Below are 27,988 nucleotides of genomic sequence, written 5' to 3' on the forward strand. Positions count from 1 at the left end.
GTGTGTTCTGTCATACAGTGATTTGCTTGCAGTGCAGATTATTCATTTTTAGTGCGATATATCGTATTGACCTGATTTTACTACAAATGAGTTTTAAACACCTCAGAAATATGATTAATGCTATTCAGGTAAAGTTTTTACTTCACTGACTTCTATCTTACTATTTGCCCCAGCATTTCCCACAGGGATCATTAAAGTTTCCTCTTATCTGAGCTTACTGGTGCACAGGTGTTCAAAAAATGGAAAAACTGGGGGGACACCCCCACATGTCACCCACTTGTGTTGTGGTGGTCGTGGCACGCTGTCTCCTGCTTGAATTATGTCTCAAGTGCCACAAAAGTCTTTCACAACTTTGTGTGTGCAAAAGTTATGGAGAATGTGGCATGCCTGGGACTTTCTCAGGGTCTAGTTGGCCAGGCCAGATGGTCTGGCTGAAGCTGCCCCCCGACCCCCCCACCCACCCTCCCTCTTCAACAGGAGATCAAACGGCGTAGCTAATGTGATGTGTAACAAGACACACTTCTATTGTCCCCGTCTCAGGGCCAGTGAATAGGCACAGAGTGTGGGAAACGAGAGATATCACACTCACAGAGAGATGGCTGACGGGAAGCCGCTCTGCGCCGCCGCAGGTCTGAGCGATGGGCGAGACTTTATGGCAGGAATTCAGAGCTCTCAGGCTGCTGGTGGGAGGGGAACTCGTCTTCACACACACTTGTAGACAAAGACCCCCAGCAGCCGTGTAGTGCACACTAACTTTCAGAGGAGGCACAAATTCACACAAACATGTCTAGAATGAAATCTATGAAGGGGACAGATAATAAAGCCAAACATGGACGTGACTTGACAGTTTCTGTGTTTTTAATGCTGCAATGATGAGAGCTACAGACATCAACTAAGAGAGAGAGAGAGAGAGAGATGTTTACTTACATATGGCTAAATATGCAACTGAAGAGCAAGAAAACACCAAATTTAAAGCACCAAATGTGACACCAAAAATATCAACAGGTCTCAAACCTGCTCAGAAGAGTACAGGAGGAAAGTAACTACGTACTGTATGTACATTTACTCAAGTGCCGGTGTAGCGTATGATTGCAAGGTGCTCGATCCTCATTTAAATATTTGTATTATTTGGTTTTCTATTTCAAGTTTGTTTTTCTTCTCATTGTCTTTTGCAGACTGTTTCAAATCCGTAAAGCACTTTGAAATTCCTTCCATTTCATTTATTACACAGCTGTAGTTACAGGTTTTACATATTTGTATGGTGTAGTATTTCTGTTGTGGCATTTCTACTTTGACTTATTGAAAACTTCTTTTCAGCATTGTAGATGGGTGTCTGAAACCTTAAATTAAAAGAGTCAACACAGACTACAGGCAGACAGACTGCTCTGTGCCAGGCAGTGAAGCCAGTTGACTAGATTTTCCCCAGATGGACAGAGACACAGAGTTTCTGTTTGTCCTGCAACAAAAGATCAATTAACATTCCTAGTTGAGCGTTGAAGAACGGCATGGCTTTTGTAGCTCATTTACCCTGATGTTGGGGACTTGTGGGAAACTAGGGAGACGGGGCTTCACATCTGGGGCCAGCCAGTGATGGGGGCCCTCAGAGGCACACTGCCAACCCGCTCGTAATGCTATTAACTTGACACTAATTTGACTCAGGGTCTGCAGTCCCACAGAGGACATTAGACAGGAGCTTATGATGAAAGGTTGCCTATAGTTTTTCAGCAGAACTCAGTGACTAATATGTGACTAAAAAACAACAATAATCCAAATGTGATTTGTTTCACCTAATTAAAAATTCAGTCTAAATAAATATCCTCACAAAACATGAAACTAAATTAATTAACTATTCATAACTTGAAGTGAAATTTCCTTTTATAAAAATATATAATGCAATTTTCCAATTAACTTACTGTTGTTTTAAAAAAATCAATTATTCAACTAATCATTTTGCCAACAGTCTCTGTGAGGGATGCACCCATGTTACAGGTGTCATGTCTCCTACCATTAACACTGACGTCTGTGTCCAGGCCACTTAGGAGTACATTTTGGTTAAGTAATAGGCCTATAAAGTCTCATGAATAAAATCGTATTCATGACTTGTTTCCAGGCCCATGTAGGCCAACATATAACTCCTGTCAGTTCTGCTTGGGCTTCAATTATTAGAAATTAAATGTGTTTTCTGTCATGGCTTCTTTCTCTCTGAGTGTGATGTATTTAATATGAAAACATTACGTCAGTGTAGTCTTTCTGCATGAACTCAGATGAAAAAATGGTTAAAATGCGCCTCCTTCCCTTTGTTTTTTTTTCTTAACGAGGGCAGCAACAAACTACAGTAAATCAAAAAGTCATGCTGTGCACACGAGATCATTTGTCGCCCTTAACCGCACCTCCGTGCAGCACGCGGTCTCCGACTCGCGCCGCCGAGAACGTGCGCCACTTGCCTGCTTTCACACGCGAGTCAGCAGTAGCCTTTGATCTTAATCTCTCTTCAGATTATTGCAGTCTTTCTTCACACATTACTGCTGTGGGAAACTGGCGTGTTCGAGAGTAAAGGTGAAATGTAACGTTAAGCAGCGCGTAACTGCTTAATTTTTTTCAAAAGACAATTAACAGAAATTCAATCATCGCAGTGCGTAACCAAATATGATACAAAAATATATACAAATAATATATGAAAGTAAAAAAGAAAGTAATAGTGTAAACAGAGGAAAATAAAGGAAACAAAAAGAGACAGGCTTTCAAGAATGTTAAAATTAAAGACAGCAGGAGCACTTAAACAAAGAGATTTGAGTAGATATCAGATATTAATATAGCTTTCTTATTGGATCCCAACTTAAGAGACTCAAAGTACATATCAAATTCAACTTGGAATAGTTTGAAGCACGGTGTTGAACTGGAAAATTTTGCCTTGAGATTTACAATATTACACAACTTTCTATCTTTACATTCAAAATAGGTAATAATATGATTCCCTTTGAGTGTGATTGTATGTTTTGTTTTAGATACCATATAATCTTCAAATCTTATCCAGAATGCAATACAAAATGAACAACCTTAAAAAAAGATGGGTTAACGACTCGTTCTGTTTTACAAAAACTAGTTATCAACAGGCATGAATTTCGAGACAAATAGGTTTGTAGGGTATATATTATGTAATATTTTCAAATGTAATTCCCTAACTTTGTTTGTGATACAATATCTAAAGGGAACAAGCCACGACCTATGCCAGTTAACATCAGCAGTTGGGAAATTAAATGTTTTATCTGCATCCAATTGACGTCACTCAACCACGGAGTTGGTGACCTCACTACTCTTTCACTTCATCTTCCTTATTTTATTATAATATAATTTAGCCTAACTCCGGGTGACCCTGTGGATAAAGAAGGAGTCACCTGCTCTTCTGAAAACAACATTTTTATGTGTCCAAAAGCTGAGTCCTGTCTGCTACCAAAATGCTTTTTGGAGGAAGGGAAGCTTTCTTTGAAGAGAAAATGAAAGCCTTCAGCTTATATTGTTTTATTGCAGTGAAGCATTTGGTCCTTAATTGCAGTTACCCTGCTTTGAAGATGCTCACTTTTGTGCGCATCACTTCTCCTTATTTTACATTTAAAACATGTAATTTGGACCTTCAGTCCATGATTAAATCTCAGATGACCGCTTGATAACATGTTAATTACCTGTTGCTTATCTTGGGAAACATGCCTTGCACAGATACATGCTCTCTGAGTTATTGACATGTCTCCCATTGTTGTGCTGGGAGTCCCACTGGTCAGAGTGTGGGAACCCCAGCCCTGCCTGAGCTACATGGCTTTGTTATGCTAATGTCTCAGTATAAAATGAGGAGCAGCCCCTCCAGAGACATCAGAGCTAAACACTGCAGTCCATAAGAAGCTGCTAACTTCACCTGCACAGACATGGCTCCCTGCTCTACTATTCACCACATCAGGATCTCTGAGAAAGACAACATCAAAGTGAGTACTGGAGGGGAATTTGAAGGGTTTTGCATCAGCTTGTAAAGTATGAATGTGTGATTGTTTATTACCGATTTGAATCATGAACTTACCTACCTGTCTCTTCTTTCCCCAGTTGAGAAAACCTGCTGTGGAGAAAATGCGCAGAGATCGCATTAACAGCTGCATCGAACAACTCAAGATCATCCTGGAGAAGGAGTTCCACAAGCAGGAGCCCAACTCCAAGCTGGAGAAAGCCGACATCCTGGAGATGACTGTGAGCTTCCTGAGGCAGCAGCTGCAGCCGGGCCTCTGTCAGAGCGACTACAACCAAGGCTACTCTCACTGCTGGAGGGACTCTGTACACCTACTGTCTGCTGGATCCAACGCAGAGGCCTCTGTCACTCCACTGCAGGTCCTCCAGCAGCAGGAGCAGCAGCTCCATCAGACCCAGAGAGACAGCAGCTCCTCCCCAGTCTGCTCCCCCCTCAGACCCACCACACTGCAGGACAGCAGCAGCAGCAGCAGCAGCAGAGGCCCCGTGTGGAGGCCTTGGTAGAGACTCTCTAAGACCTGAGGGGACTTTCCCTCACTATGTAGGAAATATATTTCCAGCCTGCTCACTCATGATGGGTTTAATTATTGTCTCATCACATTGATGGACAAGTAGTAAAAGCAAAGGCTCTCACTTATTTGAAGGTTGTCCTGCTTTGACTTTGATTCACATTTGATGTTTGCTTTTCCGTTTTGTTTAAAGCTGGAAGTTGATTTTGAGTGATAATGGTTTTGTCAAATCTTGTGAAATGACTGTTTACTCCAGTGGAGTTTATCTTTAGGACTGGTTGAAGTAACAGTATCTGCCATACTGCGTTATACTGACAGCTGCTGTTGAGAATATTTCTCTTGTGTTTTGAATTATCTATGCCAAATTGTATGTGAGGATGAGGATCATGAGGATGATGATAGTGGTGTGTGTGATTGTGTGTTTGTGCAAATGGATGTACATATTAACATTTTTGTTGATATTGCTGTTTTGCTATCCCATTTAGGCTCTTAAAATGCATTTCTAACATTTGTATGACAATTAACAATAAAAAGATACAATCATTAAAAAAGCACTGATTCCAGATTGTTTTGTTGTTTGATTGTTTTAATGAACTAAGCGTAAATATTTGTATTGTTATTGAGAATTAAAAAAAACCCGTCACATTAATAATGACTTTCCATTTTTGGCCAATTTTCATTATGAACCTTTTTTTTTAAAGCTGTCCTAAGCTTGTCTTTACTTTGGAGAAGATCACGTGATGTTTGGCCTAGGAAGGAAGAGATAGTGGAGGTGATGGCGCAGTGGATATGACACATGCCTTTGGTGTGAGAGATCTGGGTTTGATTCCCACTGTGATGCACCAAGCAATGTGTCCCGGAGCAAGACACTTAACCCTTAGTTGCTCCAGAGTATTAAGTATCCATAATATTAAGCTTCGACCCTCCCTCTGCCCCCAACTGTGGGAAATATATTTTCATACATTTTTAACCCCACTTTTATCCATGTGCAGTCATAAATCAAATAAAATGTAGGTTAAAACTGAATGAGCATTATTGTGTTTATTGTTGTATGTTTATCTTTAGTCTTTTATAGAACCAAACCTATGGAGGGTTGGTAGTAAGTAACACTTGTGCTTTATATATTTAGTCACCCTAAAATTGCATGTGGCTCCAGCCTGACCCCTCCATTTGAAATGATCTAGAGCTACAACCGCCACTGTAATATAGACATTCTAGCCTTTGATTTAAGCCTTTTATATATAAGGAAACATGACAGCATTTATTTGAATTGTAGAAACAGTATTAAATACAGAGCTCATACCACAAAAATTGCAAAACATGTTTATGCATTGAAACACAAGCAGTGTTTTGAGTGGCCTTGTGTACAAATAATATATTTGACTAAAAACTAAAAAAGTATCAGTTGGAATTTATAGATTTACACATGGCAATATGAATTGTATCTGCATTTCCCAAAGCTCTCCCAGATGGCACTTCTTGGAAAAAGCATCCAATAACACATGAATCACATCAGATGAAAAACACGCACGCATGCACGCACACACGCACACACGCAAACACACACACACACACACACACGCACGCACGCACGCACGCACGCACGCACACACACACACACACACACACACACACACACACACACACACACACACACACACACACACACACACTAAAAAACATGTTTTTTGACAGCATACAGACTACATTCACATAAATAGATCGAAACAAAATTTAAAGAAAATATATATATTTTATTGAAATCCAAATTTGATCCAAATTTAAAAATGTCATGTCATGTCAATGTTAAAAAGAAACACTTGCAAGCATATGTTTCACGATTAAATCTTATTTCCAACACACAGTATTGACTTACAATATAGTGCATTACATAATAATACACAGCATACACAAGTGACCTGCATTTAGTCAAATACTTTCTTCCTTTATTAAAGGCAAATAAGTCACAGCAGTTATGTTCAGTAAACCACATTTGACATACATTTTCAACTTCAGAACAAGTTTACATATTTTCAGTTACATAAAGGAACAAACACTGATAACAACCTCACTGTGAGGCATGAGGATATACTGTGATATCATTTCACTGAAAGAAGCAGTGTTGCACATGTGTGCTGAATGATCTCCAGTGTGTGAATCCCTCTTACGTATCTTCTCATCAATATGATGAAACACTAAAAACACTCAGTGACCACATGAGTGAGCAGGCTGGAAATATATTTCCTACATAGTGAGGGAAAGTCCCCTCAGGTCTTAGAGAGTCTCTACCAAGGCCTCCACACGGGGCCTCTGCTGCTGCTGCTGCTGCTGTCCTGCAGTGTGGTGGGTCTGAGGGGGGAGGAGCTGCTGTCTCTCTGGGTCTGATGGAGCTGCTGCTCCTGCTGCTGGAGGACCTGCAGTGGAGTGACAGAGGCCTCTGCGTTGGATCCAGCAGACAGTAGGTGTACAGAGTCCCTCCAGCAGTGAGAGTAGCCTTGGTTGTAGTCGCTCTGACAGAGGCCCGGCTGCAGCTGCTGCCTCAGGAAGCTCACAGTCATCTCCAGGATGTCGGCTTTCTCCAGCTTGGAGTTGGGCTCCTGCTTGTGGAACTCCTTCTCCAGGATGATCTTGAGTTGTTCGATGCAGCTGTTAATGCGATCTCTGCGCATTTTCTCCACAGCAGGTTTTCTCAACTGGGGAAAGAAGAGACAGGTAGGTAAGTTCATGATTCAAATCGGTAATAAACAATCACACATTCATACTTTACAAGCTGATGCAAAACCCTTCAAATTCCCCTCCAGTACTCACTTTGATGTTGTCTTTCTCAGAGATCCTGATGTGGTGAATAGTAGAGCAGGGAGCCATGTCTGTGCAGGTGATGTTAGCAGCTCCTTCAGGATGACACTGTAAGCTCTGACCTCTCTGGAGGAGCCGCTCTTCATTTTATAGTGAGTCATTAGCATAACAAAGCCATGTGGCTCAGGCAGGGCTGGGGTTTGTAACAAATGGGGACACACATCAATAACTTAGAGGTGAAGCAATCACAGGCTGACCAGTAGAGATAAAAAACATTCCCAAGATATATATCAAGACTGAGAATGATGTGCTGTCAGTCTCTGATCAGGCTGTTGCTTATCTCACACTCCAGTTACACAGGGGAACACAGGCAGTATCTCCTGATGTGCTCCCAGGGAATAATTAAACTGAATTTAATGCATTGGTGGCATCAGGGGAAAAGGGATTGGAAGTAAGCATGGTATTATTGATGTAATTGCTAGTGTGCAACTAAGATATTTCTTCAACTGTGTATTATACTAGTTTGGAATTTATTTGTACATGTTATCTCCTTTTGCCAAAAGTAAAAAACAAACAAAAAACATCATTATCTTCTATGGCCACGTACAAATTAAGTTTCATTACACATGAGGTGATTTTACATAAGCTAATAATGGTGTGAGGACTTTAATTGATAAATGCATTATTACTGAAATAAACAACAAAGTCCATGCTGCTGCACCTGCAGACTTAATGGCATCTAGACTGTGATTTGTTCTTAACAGTTTTTTTGTTTGTATCGTGGGACATCTTGGTTGTCCTATTGCAGTCTTTTGGAGAAAAATATGAAACACATGTTTTATATATTGTGTTATGATGAATAATACTTCAAATGGATCAGAAAGCTTGTGAAATAAAACTCCTGAGATCTTCCCCACAGCACATTGCTCTGGTCCTTGGTGTGCTGACAATAAAACTCCTGCTTGTTCACCCATGGCACACTTCTATTGTTGACCGAGGGTATTAATCCGTGAGGGGACAGAGAGACTGTGGGAAAACCAAGCTTGGACTCTACTCACACATCTACTGGTCAATGGCGCTGACCTCCCAGCCACAAAAGGCCTTTTTATCTCTCCTCTCAAACAACAGCCAACAGCACTCTGCAGTGTGTGTGTGTGTGTGTGTGTGTGTGTGTGTGTGTGTGTGTGTGTACGTGTGAAGACAGGCCAATTGTGCATTTATTTGATATGCAATGAGATGTTACGATATGATGCAATACTAAAACTTTTCTTTCTGTGACCAGCTGCCACTTGTTGTCAGGTCCTTGGAAATATGATCATATCACTTGTTTTGTTGACCGAAGCCGACATTTATAAACTAGAAAAGCTTTACATGTCACTTAACAAGATAAAAAATCTCAAAAACAACAAAAGCAGACAAGACATACACTTTTTAATCAAGATTTGATTTTATAGATACTAGTGAGGCTTTTGTCCTAGTTTTTTCAGTTTTGAATATTCTGGCAACAAATGAAACTTCCTCAGAAACATGAAATGGTCTCACACTTGTGGCGATTTTATTCAGTTTTTCTTTTCCCAGAAAAATTTAATTTCAACCATCAGTATTAATGGGACAGTCCCTACAACAGCCGCTAAGGGCACAGTTGATTTCCTCCAACAGCACACACGCATCAATTCAGTTAGTTTCACTACTTATAAAATAAAATAAATTCATGATGGAAGCCGAGTGCCAGCTTGATTTTTTCTGTCCTCTGTGTTAAAGGGATGTAAAATGTGTCTTTCATTTAGTGTTTGGTTTATGAATCAATGCAAGGAAATCAGAGTCTAAGTTTTAGAAATATTAAATAAGGATGTTTCTGACACAGCAGACATTTTGACATGGTACAGTAGGAAAAGTACAGGTGAAAACGATCAAATTAATGATGGCTGAATTCTGTTTTGTTGCTTAAGTGTCTGGATCCTTTATTTGTGCATGATGGCTCATTCAGTGTGTTTACATACACACTAGTATCCCAGTTCTGAGTCTTATCCTGGTTTTGATATAATGTTTACATGGAACATGAGAAACCTGGTTGTTCATATTCTTGTATGATCATAACGGTATCCAGGTGTCTGGTTATCTTTTTGCAGTTTGTGTCTTAATTACTCATAATCTCAACCACTATATTCTGTAGCAACAAAGAATGTTCAGAAACCTGAATGAGGTGTTTACCTGCGACAGTGTCCTGATTTCCATTGGCGTACTCCAAAACCAGTAAAGGGGTTAATCCAGTTTTCTGAAATTAGGATATGATGTTTACATGTGCAACTCAGAACTAGGATACAGAATATCTGATCATAACCCAAATGTGCATGTAAAAACACTCACTGTCATGCATAGATGGGCCACTTTAAGTAGAACAGAGTCATACTTAATGTTATTCATTACACCTGTGTTTCTTTCTGCTATGACAAATCCAAATGTCTGCAGTGGAAAAAGCTTATTGACTCCTACTTTTTAATTTGCTTGTTGGTTATATCACACAGTGCTGTATCAGTGCTGTATCAAGGGACATGGCTTCAGCTGAATAAGAAATGACTGGAGCTATAACTAGTAATTAAATGACTAATTTATTAGGCTATAGTAATTAAATCATGTACGTCGAAAGACAGAGACAAAGATAAAGTTTATTTAGTTATTTTCTTTTCCCCTACTGAGACCAATCTAGTAAAAATATATGTACACATACAATTAATGTATTAAACATAAAAGTGACACTCAACCCATTTCTATTATTGTACCTGCTATTCCTGCATGATACAATCCAACTATTTCTCACCAACTGAAATAATTACAACCTTCATGGTTTGCTCATGGTATACATTTGAATACAGTTCTGGAAATGGGCAGTGGTGTTCATTTGCGGCCTCAGGACAATAATATAAATTTTGGGCAGGAAGTAGCCCGCCAGGAAGGCCAGGACGCTGAAGAGTATGGCGAACACGTTCGCAGCCATTGTGAATGGGCCTCTGCTGATGAGGTAGATGGTGAAGAAGCTCATCCAGGAGACCATGTACACCATGAGGCTAAAGGTCACACACTTGGCCTCGTTGTAGTTGGCTGGCAGGTCTTTGCCCATGTAGCTGAAAGAGAAGCAGAGGATGCTGAGCATTGATACATAAGCGAGCTCGAGGCCTGCACCAGGTGAGAGTGTGTTACTGCACTCCAACACAATGCTGTCCTCATAAAAGTTGAGATCCTGGGACGGCTGGGGACTGTTGACGGCCACACGGAGCACAGAAATGAGCAAGATGGTAATGGACAGCAGGAAAATGGTAAACTCTGGCCCGTGTTTTTTGGCCCACTTGTCATAGGCTGGCGGCAGCTTGGATGCAAATTTAAAAATGCAGACGACCTGGAGGGAGCGCACAGTGATGCAGGCCAGGCACACAGTGAAGCTAAAGATGAATAGAGGCTGCTTGAGGATGCAAGCCAGAGGAGACGGCTGGCCAAAATGGCACAAAGAGCTCATGGCAGCGACAGTCAGGGCTGCCAGCATCAGGAGGCAGGTGCGGCCTCCGGCAGACTTGGCCACGGGAGTGTTCAGGTTGAGCAGGAGGATTATTGCGGAGCTCAAGGTCATGAGAAGACAGGTGGCCAGAAAGAAGAGCAGGGCGATGGAGAGGGGGGCATCCCAGGCGAGCAGCAGGACGGTCCTGTTCAGACACTGCTCGCTGCTCGGGGGAGCCCACTCCTCCGGGAGACAAGGCTGGCATGTAGTGGATTCTGAGGAAGAGAGACAGAATAGATGTAAAAGTTAGGCTATTTTTTGTGTCAGAGTTCACATTTAACATTGTTGAGCCATCAAGAAAAAATGTTGCCTTTTTTTTTTAGGCATTTGTGACATGTTTTGGCACAGCGCCCTCTTTCAAAAAGGAGGCTTGCATCCCTTTCCTGCATCAGGACATAGTATGAGTACTTAGCGCCACCTGCTGGTCAACCTCACACAACAGCTGAAAAATAGTGTTATGTTGGAGTGATGGTCTCCTCTCTCTTACTTAAAATAGTTTTCTGGTGTGTCTTTATGTTACCACTTATATTGAGAAATGTAGCAGAGGGGCAGGCCTGGCAGTCGAAGCAGCATGTGTGTTGCCCTGTCAGCAGCTTCTTGTAGCCTCTCGGGCAAGGTGGAGAGCAGATGGACAGGGGCACCTATAGACACAACCGACAGGGTTCAAAAAGGAAAATATATAACGTTGATTTAATTGGATAGCATTAACATTTTCATTTGCAATGTCTGATTATTATTATTACTGTTGGAATATTTTCCTTTCAAAATACATTGAGTAGGCAGCTGAATAAACAATTTACTTCAGTTGGGGTAATTGTGCTCAGGTCTCTTTGAAATCAGGACAATTCTTTTTAAATTTTCATAATTTTATAATTGTCTAAACCCCTTGGAAGATTTCCACTAATGGTTGCACCATATTTGCACTAAATTAGATGAGAAACTAGAGAGTTTTTAAGCTTTTCACACAAACACTTTACTCAAAGATACTCCAATAGGTCGTACTGGTTTTGAATTTCCCGTGTCGTCCCACTTAATTTGATCAACATCCACTGTGAGCGTAATGGGATCTGGGCTGAAGGAGCCCACCACTCGGACTGACCAGTCAGTCCCCTTCCAAACCCAGGAAACAATGTCATATCCTGTGGGCGGGTCACCATTCACGTCGAAGTACACAGAGGTGTTGTGCAGTGAGAATTGCATCTCCTTAAGCCACAAGAGTAGCTGAGGTGGAGAGGAAGAAGGAAACATCAGTGCCTAACAAACAAAGTGGTTCTAAGAGATTTTCTTCTTTGCAAAAAGTTTATATCTGCTCACCTCCCATGGATACACCCTCCTCCTTTGGCACTCTCCAGAATCACAACCAAGTGCTTGGTGCAGAGCATGAGCTACAGCATACACTGCCGTATACACATTAAAGGAGGAGGTGATGTCATATTCCTCCAGAGAAAACTTCTTCCTGGCGAGGCTGTACAGGTCAGTGCTCTGTAGACAGTCATTATCTGGGCTCATGGTAACATTGGAGACTTGGGTGTCATTGTGTTGCATTGAAGCCTCAACTACCTTTCTCTCAAACTCCTCAAAACCAAATATGGCTGCAGATTTGATGGCTACGCCAACCACAGTGCCGATGGTGTGGATCCCAGGTATCCCTGATATGAGAGTAGCCACTGACCAGTCCTCCGACCCAATCCACACCTTACCGGTCACGTTCCGCTCAATGACAAATGGGAAAAAGTCCTTGAGTTTTGACTTGCTGGAGAATACCACAATGGTGTTGACTTGGGTTGTCAGTATGCTTTCCACAATGTTCACCATGGTCTGGATTGTGTCATCGCTGTACGAAGGGATGATTCCTTGGTAGGCAATGCAGATGCCGTGGTCTGGTGCTTGTTGGGACAGACTCTGCATTCCCTGCAGGCCATAGTCATTGTCACTGCCTAAGAGAGCGATCCAGGTCCAGTTGAAACGGATCAGAAGCTGAATCATAGCTGCCACCTGGTTCTTGTCGCTGGGGATTGTGCGGAAAAAGGCTGGATAGAGGAACTTGTTGCTCAGCATTTCATTTGATGCTTCATAAGAGATCTAAAATGAAGCAAGAGCATGTGAGGAATTGTGAAAATACACTCACCTAAAGGATTATTAGGAACACCTGTAAGATTTCTCGTTAATGCAATTATCTAATCAACCAATCACATGACAGCTGCTTCAATGCATTTAGGGGTGTCATCCAGGTCTAGGCAATCTCCTGAACTCCAAACTGAATGTCAGAATGGAAAAGAAAGGTGATCTAAGCAACTTTGAGTGTGGCATGGTTGTTGGTTGCCAGACGGGCTGGTCTGAGTATTTCACAATCTGCTCAGTTACTGGGATTTTCACGCACAACCATTTCTAGGGTTTAGAAAGAATGGTCTGAAACAGGAAAAACATCCAGTATGCGACAGTCCTCTAGGAGAAAATGCCTTGTTGATGCTAGAGGTCAGAGGAGAATGGGCCGAGGCCGTTAAAAACGAGGTATGCAGTAAAGCATTTGTGAAACTACAACATGAACAACCTTGAGGCGGATGGGCTACACCAGCAGAAGACCCCACCGGGTACCACTCATCTCCACAAAAAATAGGAAAATGAGGCTACAATTTGCACAAGCTCAGCAAAATTGGACAGTTGAAGACTGTAAAAATGTTGCCTGGTCTGATGAGTCTCAATTTCTGTTGAGACATTCAGATGGTAGAGTCAGAATTTAGCGTAAACAGAATGAGAACATGGATCAGTCATGCCTTGTTATCACTGGGCAGGCTGGTGGTGGTGGTGTAATGGTGTGGGGGATGTTTTCTTGGCACACTTTAGGCCCCTTGGTACCATTTGGGCATCATTTAAATGCCACAGCCGACCTAAGCATTGTTTCTGACCATGTCCATCCTTTTATGACCACCATGTACCCATCCTCTGATGGCTACATCCAGCAGGATAATGCACCATATCACAAAGCTTGAATCATTTCGAATTGGTTTCTTGAACATGACAATGAGTTCACTGTACTAAAATGGCCCCCACAGTCACCAGATCTCAACCCAATAGAACATCTTTGGGATGTGGTGAAACGGGAGCTTCGTGCCCTGGATGTGCATCCCACAAATCTCCATCAACTACAAGATGCTATCCTATCAATATGGGCCAACATATCTAAAGAATGCTTCCAGCACCTTGTTGAATTAATGCCATCAAGAATTAAGGCAGTTCTGAAGGCGAAAGGGGGTAAAACACGGAATTAGTAGGGTGTTCCTAATAATCCTTTAGGTGAGTGTATACAATAATTCAAGGGCTATGATTTAAACTTCCCGGGTAAGAACTTACTTGTGGTACAAGATAGGCCCCGAGTAAAGCAGCTGGGGTGAAAGATGCGCTGCTGCTGTCTGGCCCAATCACAGCCACTGCCGTTTGACTGTTGTTGTAGTTAGGGTCTCCCTCCGTCTCAGGTGTAGAGGGGCTTTGATACTGCTGCTTCAGCAGGTCCAGTGTGGCCACGATACTGGCTGGTATGGAGCAGATGTCGTAAAGCTGGTAGCCCAGCTTCACCCCTGGTAAAAGAGCTTGCGGCCCGGTGCTGTTGTTGATTTCTTCCACAGCAAATCTCATGGCTTGCAATAGGTGAAATCCATGTTTGTTGGGTGTACCTCTAGAAAAGGTAACATGTAAAAGGGGAATGAATTATATGAATTAAGACATATTAAGTAAAACTGTAGAGAAAGAAGAAATAACAATATTTTGGGTTATTTTACCAGACCACCAGTGAGATACATTTGATCAGTGGAGTTGGAAGTTAACTGTCTAGTATAACTCACTCATTGCATGGACCCAATGCAGGCAAAGCAGCACTTGGTCCATTTGTGTAGTGAAGAGGAAAGAGTCCAGCGATGGAGAAGTTGCCCTGCAGCTGCAGCCCCTGTCCCTGAGAGATGTAATCCAGTTCCCCATCAGCGAACTGCAGCATCAGACAGCCTAAGGAAAGAAACACAGCACCATACAGATCCATACTTCACCTTGATCTCACACACTCGCACACAAACACATACACACACACACTCACACACTGCTGCTGTGGAAGCATGTGGAAGCTCAGTGAGGTTTGCAAAACGAATCTAGGCCTGTTTCTGAAAGTGTGGATTGATAGAGGGAGGGATCAGAGGATCACGTTTGCATCTTTCCGGGGATTGTTGCTTAAGTGAAGATTATTTGCATGTCAGATTTGTTTGTGTGACTGTAGAGTTTCCCTCCCATTAAAATGAATTGTATAAATGTAATAAGCCATGAAAAGGGAGACCTGTTTTTTTCCCATTAATCTCTCACAAATGGCATACAACTGTAAACCAGAGCAAACACAGACCATAATCCTGCTAATTCCTTTCATTAAAGCTGTTAAAAAACAAGTTTGAGCATTTTTGCCTTATTAGAGTCCCTTTTAAAGGATTTTTGGCTGGACTGTAGGATCAGCCCTACAACCCTAAAACTCGGTCACTAAGTGATGAAGTTCCACCATTGCTCGGAATGAGTAATGACGTCAGCGTTGGTGTTTCCCCATTAGCCATTGTCCTTTCAGGCTGTATTGGTGTGAGACAGGCTTTTACCTCACCCATCAATCAGCTGAATAACTTCCTCAATGCACGGTGGATGATGATGTTGTTGTTGCTGCCACAAATTTCAACCGCAGGCTTAGCAGCATGTAGCATAGAGTATGCTACATGTAGATGAACGGCACACCAATGTGTGTGCGTGCGCGTGTCTGCCAGCTGCTCTCTGTCGCTTTTTTATCAGATACAAATGAATGTGTGAAACAAGTAGGCCTATGTAATAATAATAATAATAAAAAAACAATCACAATCAGCAGTGATACTCGGCTATTTCTAAATAAATATGGTGGGGGGTCATGTTTTTTTTTTAAGATTATTTTTTGGGCTTTTCCGCCATTAATTTGACAGGACAGCTAGGTGGCAAAGGGGAAAGAGAGGGGGTAGACATGCAAGAAATCGTCACAGGTCAGATTTGAACCATGGACCTCTGCATCGAGAGCTAAACCTCTCAGTACATGTGTGCCTGCTCTACCCAATGAGCCAACCCGGCCAGGTGGGTGGGCATGTTTTGATATCTCATCATGTACAAAAAAAAAAAAAGGCCTGTCTCTCAGAAACAGAGGAAGCAGTGGTAAAATCAAATGTGACTCCAGATTCCCTTGCCATTAGGTTTTTCCATATTAGACATTTTCACTTTTCATAAAGCACAGGTGTAATTGATTGACTGAACATTAAAAATTACTGAATTACATTTAGCTGAGCTAGTTTCGGGGTCCTGGTATAGTGCATGCTGCCTCACTAGTACAGCTTACTAGGACACTTAAAGGCAGGGTTGGTAATTTTGAAAAGATTGCAAGATTTTAAAGTATCATGTCCTCAGGGCTCCGTCCCACACAGATGTGCACGAGCACCGCTGCTTCTCTGCTTTAGAGAAAGGACCCTAATTTTACTTCATGTATCATTCACCGGTATAAGCAACATATGAATTGATGAATAATATCTTTATTACGATTGATCTTAAAAAACATAAATATAAAATGAATGTGACGCCGCGCATTGAGCTCAGGCTCGTACACATAGGGGTAGAGTACATGCAGCGGGGCAAGGACATTTCATTGGGTCTTTCGTGATTGGTGGGTGTTTTTACAGGATTACAGCAGCTATGATGGAAATTGTTCGCTTCTTTTTTTCAGAGCCCATAAGTTTTTTTTTGCTGTCGGGGTGTAAATACCATTTTGAACAATATATAAAAAAGAGTATATAGTGGAAATAGTTACCAACCGTGCCTTAAATCGAACTGAGTCATTGTTTTCCAAGAGAATGCCACTTTTCGAGCCCCTGGAGGGGGCTTCTCCTTCACATTCCCTTGCAATTTATATATTGTATCTTTTTTATTCATTTTTACATGTGTAAATAAAGAATATTTATTTCACATCTGCTTTTACTGCTATGACAAGTCAAAATGTCTGCTGTGAAAAAGATCTGTTGTCCCTGTTGGCTCACTGGCAAGGTTTACTGGGAAACTATAAAGGAACATTAATGTCATTAGTTAATAATTAGTGTCTTTTGTTGTTGTTTAGTTACTGAAAAATGTCCTCCAGGAAAAGGTTTGTGCAGGTGTAGCTGAATTTGCATTTTGGTTGACATTTGAGGTTCATTTTGCTAAACACACCTATTGTACTAACATACAATTTGCCTGATACTCACCTGCGTGCAGGACCCAAACCCATTGCTTTGACAGGAATATTGTGCATTTTGTCAACCACAGCATTATGGAGGCAAATAGACATGTAAATTTACATGTCATAGAAACACACCGATTTGAGGGAAAATATTTGCATCGTAAAGCTTTCCTGAAAAAGAAAAAGTACTTGGTGACCGCTTTTATGATCATTTCATGATCAAAACATGCAAGTCAGGCATCTGATTTTATTTAATCTGTCAGAAAGTTTTCACAAACAGTGTCAGATTACCTGTACACATCTTTCTGATGAGAAATAGATGAAACACTAAATCAGTAACATGTTACAGTGATTGGTTTAATAGTAAAGCAGGAGATTTGTTAGTCCTCTAATTGTCAGGATCTATTATTTATTAAGAAAGGTAATCATTATAATTTATAATATTTCTACAATTTGTTGTTGAGGATTTTAAAGTAATTCAAGAAAAATAATGTTCAGTCATGGTGAATGCTCTTATGGGCAGTCTAAGTGTGCTGCTGACACTTTCTGCTCTATGTAAATCTCACAATTTAAGAACATCTAACGAACAAATGAATCACAGTTTCAGGTTCATCAATCAAAAAAAAAAAAAAGTATCATCAGTGTCAAGTTATATCTAATTATTTAAATAATCAATTCATTACTTTGTTTAGGGTTAATGTAACAATACAGCATGATGAAAAAACTGAAGCCCTGAATTATTTTATATATATATATATATATATATATATATATATATCATCAAATACAAAGTAACTTTAATCCGTTTTTGCAGCGTTTTTTAACAAATTTCAGCAGCTATATCATTGTTGTGCAAATAATGGTATTGCCTATACGTTTAATTGGAGTACATAAATAAGTAATATAATAATATAAAATGAACGAATATTTGATAATAATAGTAAAATAAATAAATGAATGGAAAATAAATAATGGTTGCAATTGATTAAACTGAAAAAAAAGATTTATATTAAGGGAGACTTATTATGCTATTATATAACATAATTGCTCTTGTTTGTGATATATGCACATTAAGAATATGAAATTTACAATAAAACACATTACTTAGTGTTACATTTAAATTGAGCTAAAGTATCTTTCCCTACAATTGTAACAGAATTCCCAGTTTTATTGAAAACATTGCTGTATATAAATCATAAAACCAGTTGAGACCTGCTTCTGGCTCAGTGTTACAGAATGTGCATTTATTATCAACATAATATTCTAGCAACTATATCATTCGGTACAGTACAGAAATATGCATAACAAGGAAAATTAATACAAATATAACATAGCACACATAAGGCTTACTTAATAATAAGGCTTACTTAATAATCAGGCATAATATTGAAGTTTGCATAATGTTTTTTTTTGTATAGTTTTTATTAATAATATTTTTTTATTACAGGTTTTAAATGTGACGGTGTTTGAGTTCAGGTTCAAGTTCAAAGTTTTGTTGTCATACGCACAGTAAGGAAATATGTTTCCCTGTACAATGAAATTCTTCTTGTACAATATCTACTACAAATAAAAATAAAACAATTTTAAAAGGCAGCATGTGAAAAATAAAGCAATAATAATAATAAAAATAATAATAACAATATGTAACAATACAGTAACAGTAACACAGTGCAAATGTAAATAGTGCAACATTAAGAATGTGCAAACTGGAGAAATATGTAACAGTTATGAGTATAAACTCCTATCTGCTGTTTGGCAGCAGGAAAGAAAGACCTCTTTAGTCTGGAGAATACCCTTAAACATATGCATGCTTATATGCAGGGGTACAGAGTTTTATATTTCCATCCCTTGGTTCAGGCAGAGCCCGTTAAATTCTCTGGTACAGGGTACATGTGGCATTGATGTATAATACACGAGTAGGCCTACACAGGGTACAGGGTCTGGCTGTCCATGGGGTGCCGGGCTCTGCCTGCGTCACTGCTGTGCGACGCACATGTCGAGGTGAAAGTGCAAGCAGCCATTTTTTCGAAGGAATCTTGAATCCTATTCCTGATTAGACAAGCAAAGACAAACTGTGAGTCTCATCGTCACTCTTTAGCACTTTAGTTTAATCTGTTTGCGTACTAAAGACATACTCTGAATATTACAGAAGCTCGGTTTATTTTAACCCGGGTTAAAGCGCAGGCTTAGCCCAGGGCTGCACTGGGCTGCAGATGGCTGCTTAGCTCGGCTAGCTAACGTTAGCCGTGGCTGTAAACAAACACTCCAGACAGCGAGGAAACAGCAGCTGATAAACGAGCTCGCACTTTTCAGGTTTGTTCAGTAGATGTGGTCGATAATTCAGTTAGAGAACGAGCTAACGTAACGTTAAGACGTAACGTTCGGTGGAGCGGGCGGCAGGAGGCAGTTTGATGCTGCATGTCTGCAGGTTAGCGACACAACTTCAGTTTTGATGACATTGCGAGTTTCTCCAAACTAGGTCGGAGCTCAGTTTCTTTAGAACGGGTCGGGGTCAGTCGGGTCCCGGGGAAACACACACTTAGACCGGCATGTCGTCCTTCTCCGAGTCGGCCCTGGAGAAGAAGCTGACGGAGCTGAGCAGCTCGCAGCAGAGCGTCCAGACTCTCTCTCTGTGGATCATCCACCACCGCAAACACTCGGGCCTCATCGTCAAAGTGTGGCACAGAGAGCTGAAAAAAGGTGAGAACTGTCAGTGCCGATTGGTGCTGCAACGTATATTGGTATATGCTGTTGATTTTGTGCGACAAAACACGATATTGATAACGTGAAAGATGAGGTTATGTATCAATGTGGCAGGATAGCTACTACAACTTTAGTTAACAGCAGTGGTGGTGAAATATATCCTTAAGTAAAAGTAATACCACACTGTGAAAATACTCAACTACAATCTAGTCCTGCATTCCAAACCTTACTTAAGTAATTCAGTAAGTACTATCAGCAATATGTGCTTTAAGTATCAAAAGTTAAAGTACTCATTGTGCAGTAGAATGTTCCCTGTCAGTGTTTTGCTAATATATATGATGTTTCTGGATGAATATTACTGGTGCATTAATGTGTATGTTGCATTGGACTGCTGTAGATGTTTAAGGTTATCCTCATTTTAACTCCTCTGTTGGGTAATTTAATCTGCAGCAATGCATCATATTCTATAAGCTAAGAAAAGGGCACCATAAAACGCAACACATCACACTTTGTCAAAAACAGGTCATGTTGACATGCCTTGGTATTATTGGTGGTGTATTCTGTTTGAATGGCTGAACAAATCTGAGATAGATGGCAATTCAGATGTGTTGAACCTAGCTAGATCAGGATGGAGAGCATACACAAAAAAACCTGTTGCTTTTTTAGTAAAGAGGCATGACTTCCTCTAAAAAAACTGTTACTCAACTATGACTATTGCTACAATGACAAAACATACTGGAAAATAAGTTGCTGAAGTACAGCACACAGGTAGGTTTAAGAAAACTAATACAATAATACATTAAACTTAGTTGCAAACTAATTTAGAGTGCATTGCCCATCACTTTTGATGATACAGTGTAAAAGTGTTTTTTTATTTTTTAAATCTTGAAAATATCACAATTTTATGTGACCCTCCAGCTAAAAGCTCCAGGAAGCTGACATTCCTGTATCTGGCCAACGATGTCATCCAGAACAGCAAGAAGAAAGGACCCGAGTTTACCAAAGACTTTGAGACTGTCCTCGTCGATGCCTGCTCCCATGTTGCCAGGTAGTTGTGATGTGACCACTCTATGCTTTCAGACTGCTACAAATAACTGTGTGTGTGTGTGTGTGTGTGTGTGTGTGTGTGTGTGTGTGTGTGTGTGTGGCATGCTCGCTGCCAGAGGCTTTTTGAGAAATAGTTTTATTTACATTATCTTAATGTAGTCCTACTTAAGGCTGTTTTATGCTTCTGCGTCAAATCGACGGCGTTCCCCCCGCAGACCCTTCTGCGTTGCCATGAACCCCCCTCCAAGCCCTCCGCTGTAGCTCGACGGGCACCTCCAATAATGTGTAACTTTGTGTCGAGGCGATGCAGACCGCAAGGACTGTGATTGGTCAACTCGTCCTGTGTGCTGATAGTCGGTGTTTCAAGCAGCCTACTCTGGGGAGTAGCAACATGCTAGTTCACTGACACAAGCTTTGCAATAAACTCAGACATATTTTGGTTACAATGACGGGGTTATCCGTTTGTAAAGTGTCTATATGTCAGTAACGTTTTGAAATTAGCACTTTGCAGCAAGCAGTACTTTGTGGGCAGTTGTGCTAAAGTTTGCTTGCTAACATAACATAAACTGGCTGGCAGGCACCTCGCAAATAACCTCAGACTTATCACCCTCTAGCGTTATGGCGGTGAAATGCACCGCGACGCAAAGCAACCCCAACGCAGAACTCCGAAAGGGTCACGACGCCGTACAAGCGACGGCGTAGCTACGGCGTGGAGTACATGCAGAAGCATAAAACAGCCTTTAGAAACCTGCCTCTACAGCTAAAGGTTGTTGAAGTTTTTCCTTTTCGTTTACTACAAATAATTCTACAATGGACTTAGGTGTCTCTCAAACTAAAATGAGATAAGGGTAAATATAACACATTTCGTCCAGTTGTCTTGCAACGAAACACTGTTTCACGACACCCAAGTTGTTGGGAGGAATTTGCTACGTTTTCTTGAAACACTGTTTTTTCTGTGTTTTGAAGTGTAAAAATTATCTTTTTAATCAATCTTCTCTATTCTTCTACTACTGTACTCTACTGTCCCACCTTCCTGCAGTGAAGCAGATGAGGGCTGTAAAAAGCACATGGAGAGACTGCTGAACATCTGGAAAGAGAGAGCCCTCTACAGAGGAGACTTCATTCAGCAGCTCAAACTAGCCATAGAAGACTCTAACAGCCCCAGGCCTTCAGGTTAGATGGTCATTTGTTTGTTACATCATTACATTTATATGTACAGTATTTGTCATTGGGTGTGTGATACCACAAAAATTTGGTTTTGATCTGAGCCCAAGTAAAATCAGGGACAGGATCAATAATACTGATACTAACACTTTTTAATATTAAAGCAGCTAATGTAATATGCATTGTAGGGAAGTATGTATTGATTGATGTGGTGAATGCATCATTAATAGGCTGCTTTTAAATATATTTTAATTATCACTCTAAAGTATCAGTAGTACTAGTACCGATACTTAAAGTGCTCATAATATGCTCGTTTTCAGGTTCATAATTGTATTTAGAGATAATATCAAAATAGGTTTACATGGTTTCATTTTCAAAAAACACCATATTTTTGTTGTACTGCACATTGCTGTAGCTCCTCTTTTTACCCCGTGTGTTGAGCTCTCTGTTTTATCTACAGAGTGAGGCATCTCACTTCTATTCCATCTTTGTTGGGAGTCGCACATGTGCAGTAGCTAGGTAAGGACTGCTAGCTAAGTACGAGTATGAGGGCGTGCCACGCTAGCAGCTAGGCAAGCATTATAGCGTGTAACAAAGTGACGCACGTTCGTCACGGAAGTAAAGGCTGGACTACAACAGAGCTGTTTGGAGCAGTTTGTGAACAGTGTTTTCTGTTGGAGATGGTAAGTCCCTTCAGGGTGGACTTTAGGCTTTTTCACTTTGTAAACCTATAACATGCACAAAAAAAGATATATAACACAATAAAGCAAAGGGAAAACGCCAAAAAGCACAATATGAGCACTTTAAGGTATTGATCCACTAACCCCTAGTATTTGTTGCTTCAAACCTTTTATACTGATCCATAACACACATTATAGCAGAAAAATCCTTAAAACTGTAATAGTGTTAGTTTACATGTTGTGGGACACTTTGACACGCCTAAGTATTCCCCTTTTGTTAGAGGTGGAATTGGGTGTTGATTACTTAATTTAAAAATGGCTCAATGGTGACGTAACTGCCATTTTACTATAACTTTCCCTCTGCTTCTGGCAAAATTTCAGAATAACCTAAACGCTAAATCAAGTGGAATAGCTTTTCACACTCAAAATATCATAAAAAAATGCAAACAATTGCATTTAATTATTGGTGGTGTGAAGAGACCAATTTGTTTTATGCTGTTGTCTCATCTATAGTATAATATGTAGGTTAAACTACATAATTTAGTGATATTGATAATATGTGGTGTTCTTACTGTTTTGGTTTCCAAACTTGACTTTGCAGAAGAGAAGAAGGCTGTGAAACGCAGCTATCAGAAGATCCAGGAAGAAGAAGATGATGAAGATGACGACTACAGAAACCACACCTCCCCTCACAACTCGGACATCTCCGCAACTCAACTGGTAGGAGGCCTTTGCGCTGCTTTTGTTCTTCTTGCTCTCGTTTCTCACCCTTCCTTTCTACCTTCCTCTTATTCTCCTGTTTTATCTAAAGGTGCCGTATGTAGGATTGTGAAGATCCAGGACTTGGCAAAACAATTTGAACATCAACAACTTCTCAGTCCCTCCCCCCTTTCTGCTAAAGCCCAAAACAGTCTCCTAAGCCCCTCCCTCCACAAGGGAGAATGAATGTGTGTGCATGAGCAGTGATTGACCCTGAGGGTCCCTTAGGGTTGGGGTTAGACACCCTCCCTGGCCCTGATTGGTGCATCTGAACAGGAAGCTCTGGATTTTTGCAAATCACACTACAGGCTGTAGGTGGTGCCAGAGGAGCTGAATTACCTGCTTCATGTAGTTCCACTCGAACATAGGGTCATTTTCAGCAAATATGACAGAAAGTTAGTTTTATAAGTCTTACCTACGGCACCTTTAACCTCCTCTTTGACTCCTGTTAACTTTCTTCCCTTTTAAACACACTCTGACACACACTTTCAGACAGAGGAGCTGGTGAAGGCCCTACAGGACTTGGAGAATGCTGCATCGGGCGACGCAGCAGTTCGTCAGAAGATTGCCTCGCTGCCGCAGGAAGTCCAGGACGTTTCCCTGCTGGAGAAAATCAGTGGTAAGATCTGAGAGCTCAGCTTATTCTCAGCATGGATTTGCAGTGTTCTTTTTTCCTTGTTATTAAAACATGCAAAATGTTACTCATTTGTTATATTTTAAAATTCCTTATGCAATTTCCACATCATTAAAATCAGATGTATAGATAATGCAATAACAAAAGTAATATGATTCGGCTCTGAAAAAATAAACAAATGCACACACAAGCAATAGAGAGTCAAATAAGTTGAGCTGGGAAGAACCTTAAATAAAACAATGCATTCAGTGTTGAAAGTAAAATGTAAACAATTAAGAATCGTTAAACAGGTGTTACTCGCAATTAGCTTCTTACAGATAGTAATTTTATTCAGTTTACACAGCAATATCCTATACATCAGGGGTGTCAAACTCAACTTCACTAAGGGCCACACTTTTTTTTTTTTTTTTTTTTTTAATTTAATCTGTGCTGGTGCTTTTATTTAATTTGCATTGAGTATTGAGGCCAAAATCTATTGTGAACCTAAATTGATATGCGGGCTGGATCAAAACTTGTGAGGGGCCGGATTTGGCCCGCGGGCCTTGAGTTTGACACGTGCTATACATGATGTTAGAAAATATACACTACTAAATAAAATAAAAAAATAAATAAATGTTGAGACAAAATATACCATCGTAAAAAGAGCCCTGTGTATAAAGAAAATGAAAATAAATGGCATATTCTGTGACCTTAACGACCTGCTTTGGCACCAATCTAGACAAGGAGGCGGCAGACAAGCTGTCGAAGACGGTGGATGAAGCGTGTTTGCTGCTTGCGGAGTACAACGGCCGACTGGCTGCAGAGCTGGAGGATCGCAGACAGCTGGCCCGCATGCTGACTGAATACATCGGCAGCCAGAAGGAGGCGCTCATGGAGAGAGAGAAGAAACTAGAGGCAAGGCACCGCATACACAAACACAGCAGTCGACAGCATGCCGAGAACTGAAACAAAGATCTGTCTGAATCTGTTTTTTTAAAGTTTCTCATCAGCTAATTAATAATGAGTGTTCAGTAACTTTTTAAATAAATATAACCAAGCAACTTTCATTCATCATTTCCTGAAAAAAACCCACTTAAAGGTGTTTTTAATTAACTAATCAGACAGTCAACCTGTAGTTAAAATGGCAAAGATCTGAATGCAGTCAAATCTTAGTTTTTTTTTTTTTTTTAAATCTTGACACGCAATACAAAATGGATTGTGCAATCCACATGTAGCTTGTATTTGAATCTACAACTCCTTTCTTGTCAGCACTGTCAAACAGCCTTTAGCATAGATTTGTCAGAATTTGTGTCCGCCCAGCTTGTCAGAGCCAACGTGATCATGGGGGACAAGAAAATAATGGAAACACAAGTGAACCGTCAACCTCCTTTTAATTCTGTTTCTTTTTTTTTATTTATTTTATTTTTTACAAATTAGGTCTAGTTCCAATTTTTGTACTTTTGGTCATGATTACATTTTGAAATATTGTTGTACTCGCCAGTAATTGCTGACATCTGGAAACTTGGTAACATCACTGAAGCAGTCAGAACAAAATTCATAACTAAAAACTGTATACCACCCACCACAGTTTATAGACTTTCTGGGTCACCTTTTACCTTCTTTTGAAATCGGGGATCATTATTGACATTTGTGGTGCATCTGATCATCTGACCGCTTGTATTCTCTGCCATACATGTTTTCAGATTTCAGAAATGACTTTAAGCACAGTATAATAACAATAACCACTCATAGACATGATGGCCAAAACTAGAAAAATAAGACCCAAGTTCTAATGCACCTTAATGATCTTTTAAAGCCACATTCTGTCACCAAAATGTGTTTCAAACATGTCAGAAAGCTGCAGTTACAAGGTATTTTGGAGTAATATTGCGATAACTGGAATTTGTAAATGAGTAATCATCTTTAGCTAACACCTGTGCTCTGTTGTCTTTTCCTCTGCAGGAATATAAGCAGAAACTGGCGAGGGTGACCCAAGTTAGGAAAGAGCTAAAGTCCCACATCCAGAGTCTCCCTGACCTCTCTCTCCTGCCCAACGTGACCGGGGGTCTGGCCCCGCTCCCGTCAGCCGGAGACCTTTTCTCTACCGACTGAGAGGTCTTTGCCCAGACAACCTAGCCCGATGCCCCTCCCCACCCAAACCCAGCCCCATGTTTGATTAACAGAAAACTTCCAGCTTTGTCACCAGCCCGAGGACACATGTGGTCAAACCTCTCCCGGCAGCCAGCTCACCTGCTAACTCCAAACCTGCAGGACAAGAGGGAGGAAGGGATTTTTAAAGCAAGGTTTGGTGAAATCAAAATGCTTTGCAGAGGAGAACGGAGACTCTGTCAGCCTGGATTTTTCCAGCACTTGCTCGATTGACAAGGATTCCACTCCACCAGCTTGGAACGACTTTGTTTCTCATTTGTTTTTATTATTTTTTTAATGCTGGAAATGTCAGTCACCTAAGAAGAGGGGCGGGGTAAAGAAGCAAAACTTAGACAGACATGAATGTTTGCTGTCAGGACGTGTCTTTCTGTGTGGTATATTGTGGATTCGGTAAGCAAAGGTGGGCCGTTTGCTCTCACAATTCTCAGAGATTGTGACTACACTGTGAAGAGGATTTACCATTCATTAGTTTTATTTTTTGCTTTTCAGTTGATGGCTTTTTGTTGACCCCTTAGGCGTTTTTGATGTGTTTGTTAAATTAGAGAAGATATTGGATTGGGTTCAGTGTATGTTGCTTTTTGGTTGCTTCATGAAACAACATTGTCAACTCTCACATTTCAGTAACACTTCATAGAGATGGTGATTAAATTTTGTCCTCATAGTTAAAATCAAAAGACATGATCTGGATTTTGTGTCCCCATTTGCAAGTGTTTTTCTCATTTACAGACTAAAACTTTACAATTCAAAGTTCCCGTTTGTTTTCATACATTCTTTTGAACAGATGCTTATATATGGTAATTATGTAATAAGTATGTACTAGACAAGGTTTGAGTTTTACAAATAAATCCTTGAAGTTTGAGGAAACAATTCAAAACAATGTTTGCTTTCCAACAAACTACTTGGTCTTTAATTGTATAAAACCTTAACACTCACTATGTCTTCTAAAGCCGCTTACACATGATCCGCGGTAAAATCACGAGGTAGGGCGCAGAGCGGCAAAGCGCAGCGCAGGTAAACGTCTTCATTGCTTCTGGAATCGGTTGTGCCAGAAAAGGTCAGCGACAACAAGGTAAAGTTTGAAATAATTAGAATTTTGAATGCAGCACTCGGCGGCAATTCTGAGCGGTGCACGACACCAAGGGTAGCGCTCCGCCTAGTTGGGTGTCATCGCTCTCCCCATAGGAAAACAATGGAACGCCCAGCGCAGAGCGGTTTTGCTGATCATGTGTAGGTGGCTTTAGAGGGCAAAAAAAGGTAAGAAATTTAAAGATCATTAATTTTTTTTTTTTTTTTTTTATTAAGTGTGTGTTGAGCTGGGCAATATGGAAAAAAGAAGTTGTTGACCAGATGAAGACCTTTCATAAATCACAACGCGTTTGGTATAAAAACAAACATGGGAAGTAACGTGAAATTGACATAATTTCCAGCTACTATTCAGGTATTAAAGAAATTTGTGTTTAATGATTCACAATATTAACTTCCAACAATATTAAAATTATGAATCATTTATACATATTGCTCAGTCTGACCTCTGTGTAGATGTTTAGTGATGATTTTTTTTAACTAAAAAGTAGCAGCATCAAATTCACCTTTGCACTCCCTTTCTCAGGTTTTTTTTTATTTTTTTTTAACAAATCCCTTAATTGAGATATTAGGTCAGGAAGTGACCAGAAGGTCAGTTTTTCCCCAAATCATTTTTGAACAGTTTTTTATGATTTTCTGAACAGTTCTCTTGTCAAAGCC

At 40.4% G+C, this 27,988-nt stretch overlaps 4 protein-coding genes across 7 annotated transcripts; 2 read left to right on the forward strand and 2 right to left on the reverse strand.

Moving 5' to 3' along the window:
* Window positions 1-3,917: 3,917 nt before the first annotated feature.
* her12 (hairy-related 12) lies at window positions 3,918-4,512 on the forward strand. Its single transcript, XM_028584134.1, has 2 exons — window positions 3,918-3,974; window positions 4,090-4,512. Exons 1-2 carry the CDS (start codon window positions 3,918-3,920, stop codon window positions 4,510-4,512), a joined length of 480 nt encoding a protein of 159 aa, XP_028439935.1.
* Window positions 4,513-6,802: 2,290 nt separating this feature from the next.
* On the reverse strand, window positions 6,803-7,382 carry LOC114558083 (transcription factor HES-5-like). Its single transcript, XM_028581817.1, has 2 exons — window positions 7,326-7,382; window positions 6,803-7,210 (listed from the first exon to the last, which is right to left on the reverse strand). The coding sequence occupies exons 1-2, from the start codon at window positions 7,380-7,382 to the stop codon at window positions 6,803-6,805; spliced, it is 465 nt and encodes a 154-aa protein (XP_028437618.1).
* A 2,629-nt stretch (window positions 7,383-10,011) lies between these two features.
* tas1r1 (taste receptor, type 1, member 1) lies at window positions 10,012-17,411 on the reverse strand. The gene is made up of 7 exons (XM_028582609.1): window positions 17,402-17,411; window positions 14,703-14,859; window positions 14,215-14,536; window positions 12,178-12,945; window positions 11,866-12,084; window positions 11,384-11,504; window positions 10,012-11,078 (listed from the first exon to the last, which is right to left on the reverse strand). Exons 1-7 carry the CDS (start codon window positions 17,409-17,411, stop codon window positions 10,153-10,155), a joined length of 2,523 nt encoding a protein of 840 aa, XP_028438410.1. The 3' UTR covers window positions 10,012-10,152.
* A 1,620-nt stretch (window positions 17,412-19,031) lies between these two features.
* rprd1b (regulation of nuclear pre-mRNA domain containing 1B) lies at window positions 19,032-27,985 on the forward strand. Of its 4 annotated transcripts, none has more exons than XM_028584013.1 (8): window positions 19,032-19,423; window positions 19,590-19,810; window positions 20,732-20,864; window positions 21,900-22,033; window positions 23,306-23,424; window positions 23,956-24,082; window positions 24,816-24,991; window positions 26,039-27,985. In XM_028584013.1, the coding sequence occupies exons 2-8, from the start codon at window positions 19,660-19,662 to the stop codon at window positions 26,186-26,188; spliced, it is 990 nt and encodes a 329-aa protein (XP_028439814.1). In that variant the 5' UTR covers window positions 19,032-19,423; window positions 19,590-19,659; the 3' UTR covers window positions 26,189-27,985. The 4 variants fall into 4 exon arrangements, with proteins under 4 accessions (XP_028439814.1, XP_028439815.1, XP_028439813.1 ...); XM_028584014.1 differs by having other exon boundaries at window positions 19,032-19,184; XM_028584012.1 differs by having other exon boundaries at window positions 19,032-19,810.
* The last annotated feature ends 3 nt before the right edge of the window (window positions 27,986-27,988 follow it).

This window comes from Perca flavescens, chromosome 7 (genome assembly GCF_004354835.1).
Source record: "Perca flavescens isolate YP-PL-M2 chromosome 7, PFLA_1.0, whole genome shotgun sequence".
NCBI classification, from domain to species: Eukaryota; Metazoa; Chordata; class Actinopteri; order Perciformes; family Percidae; genus Perca; species Perca flavescens.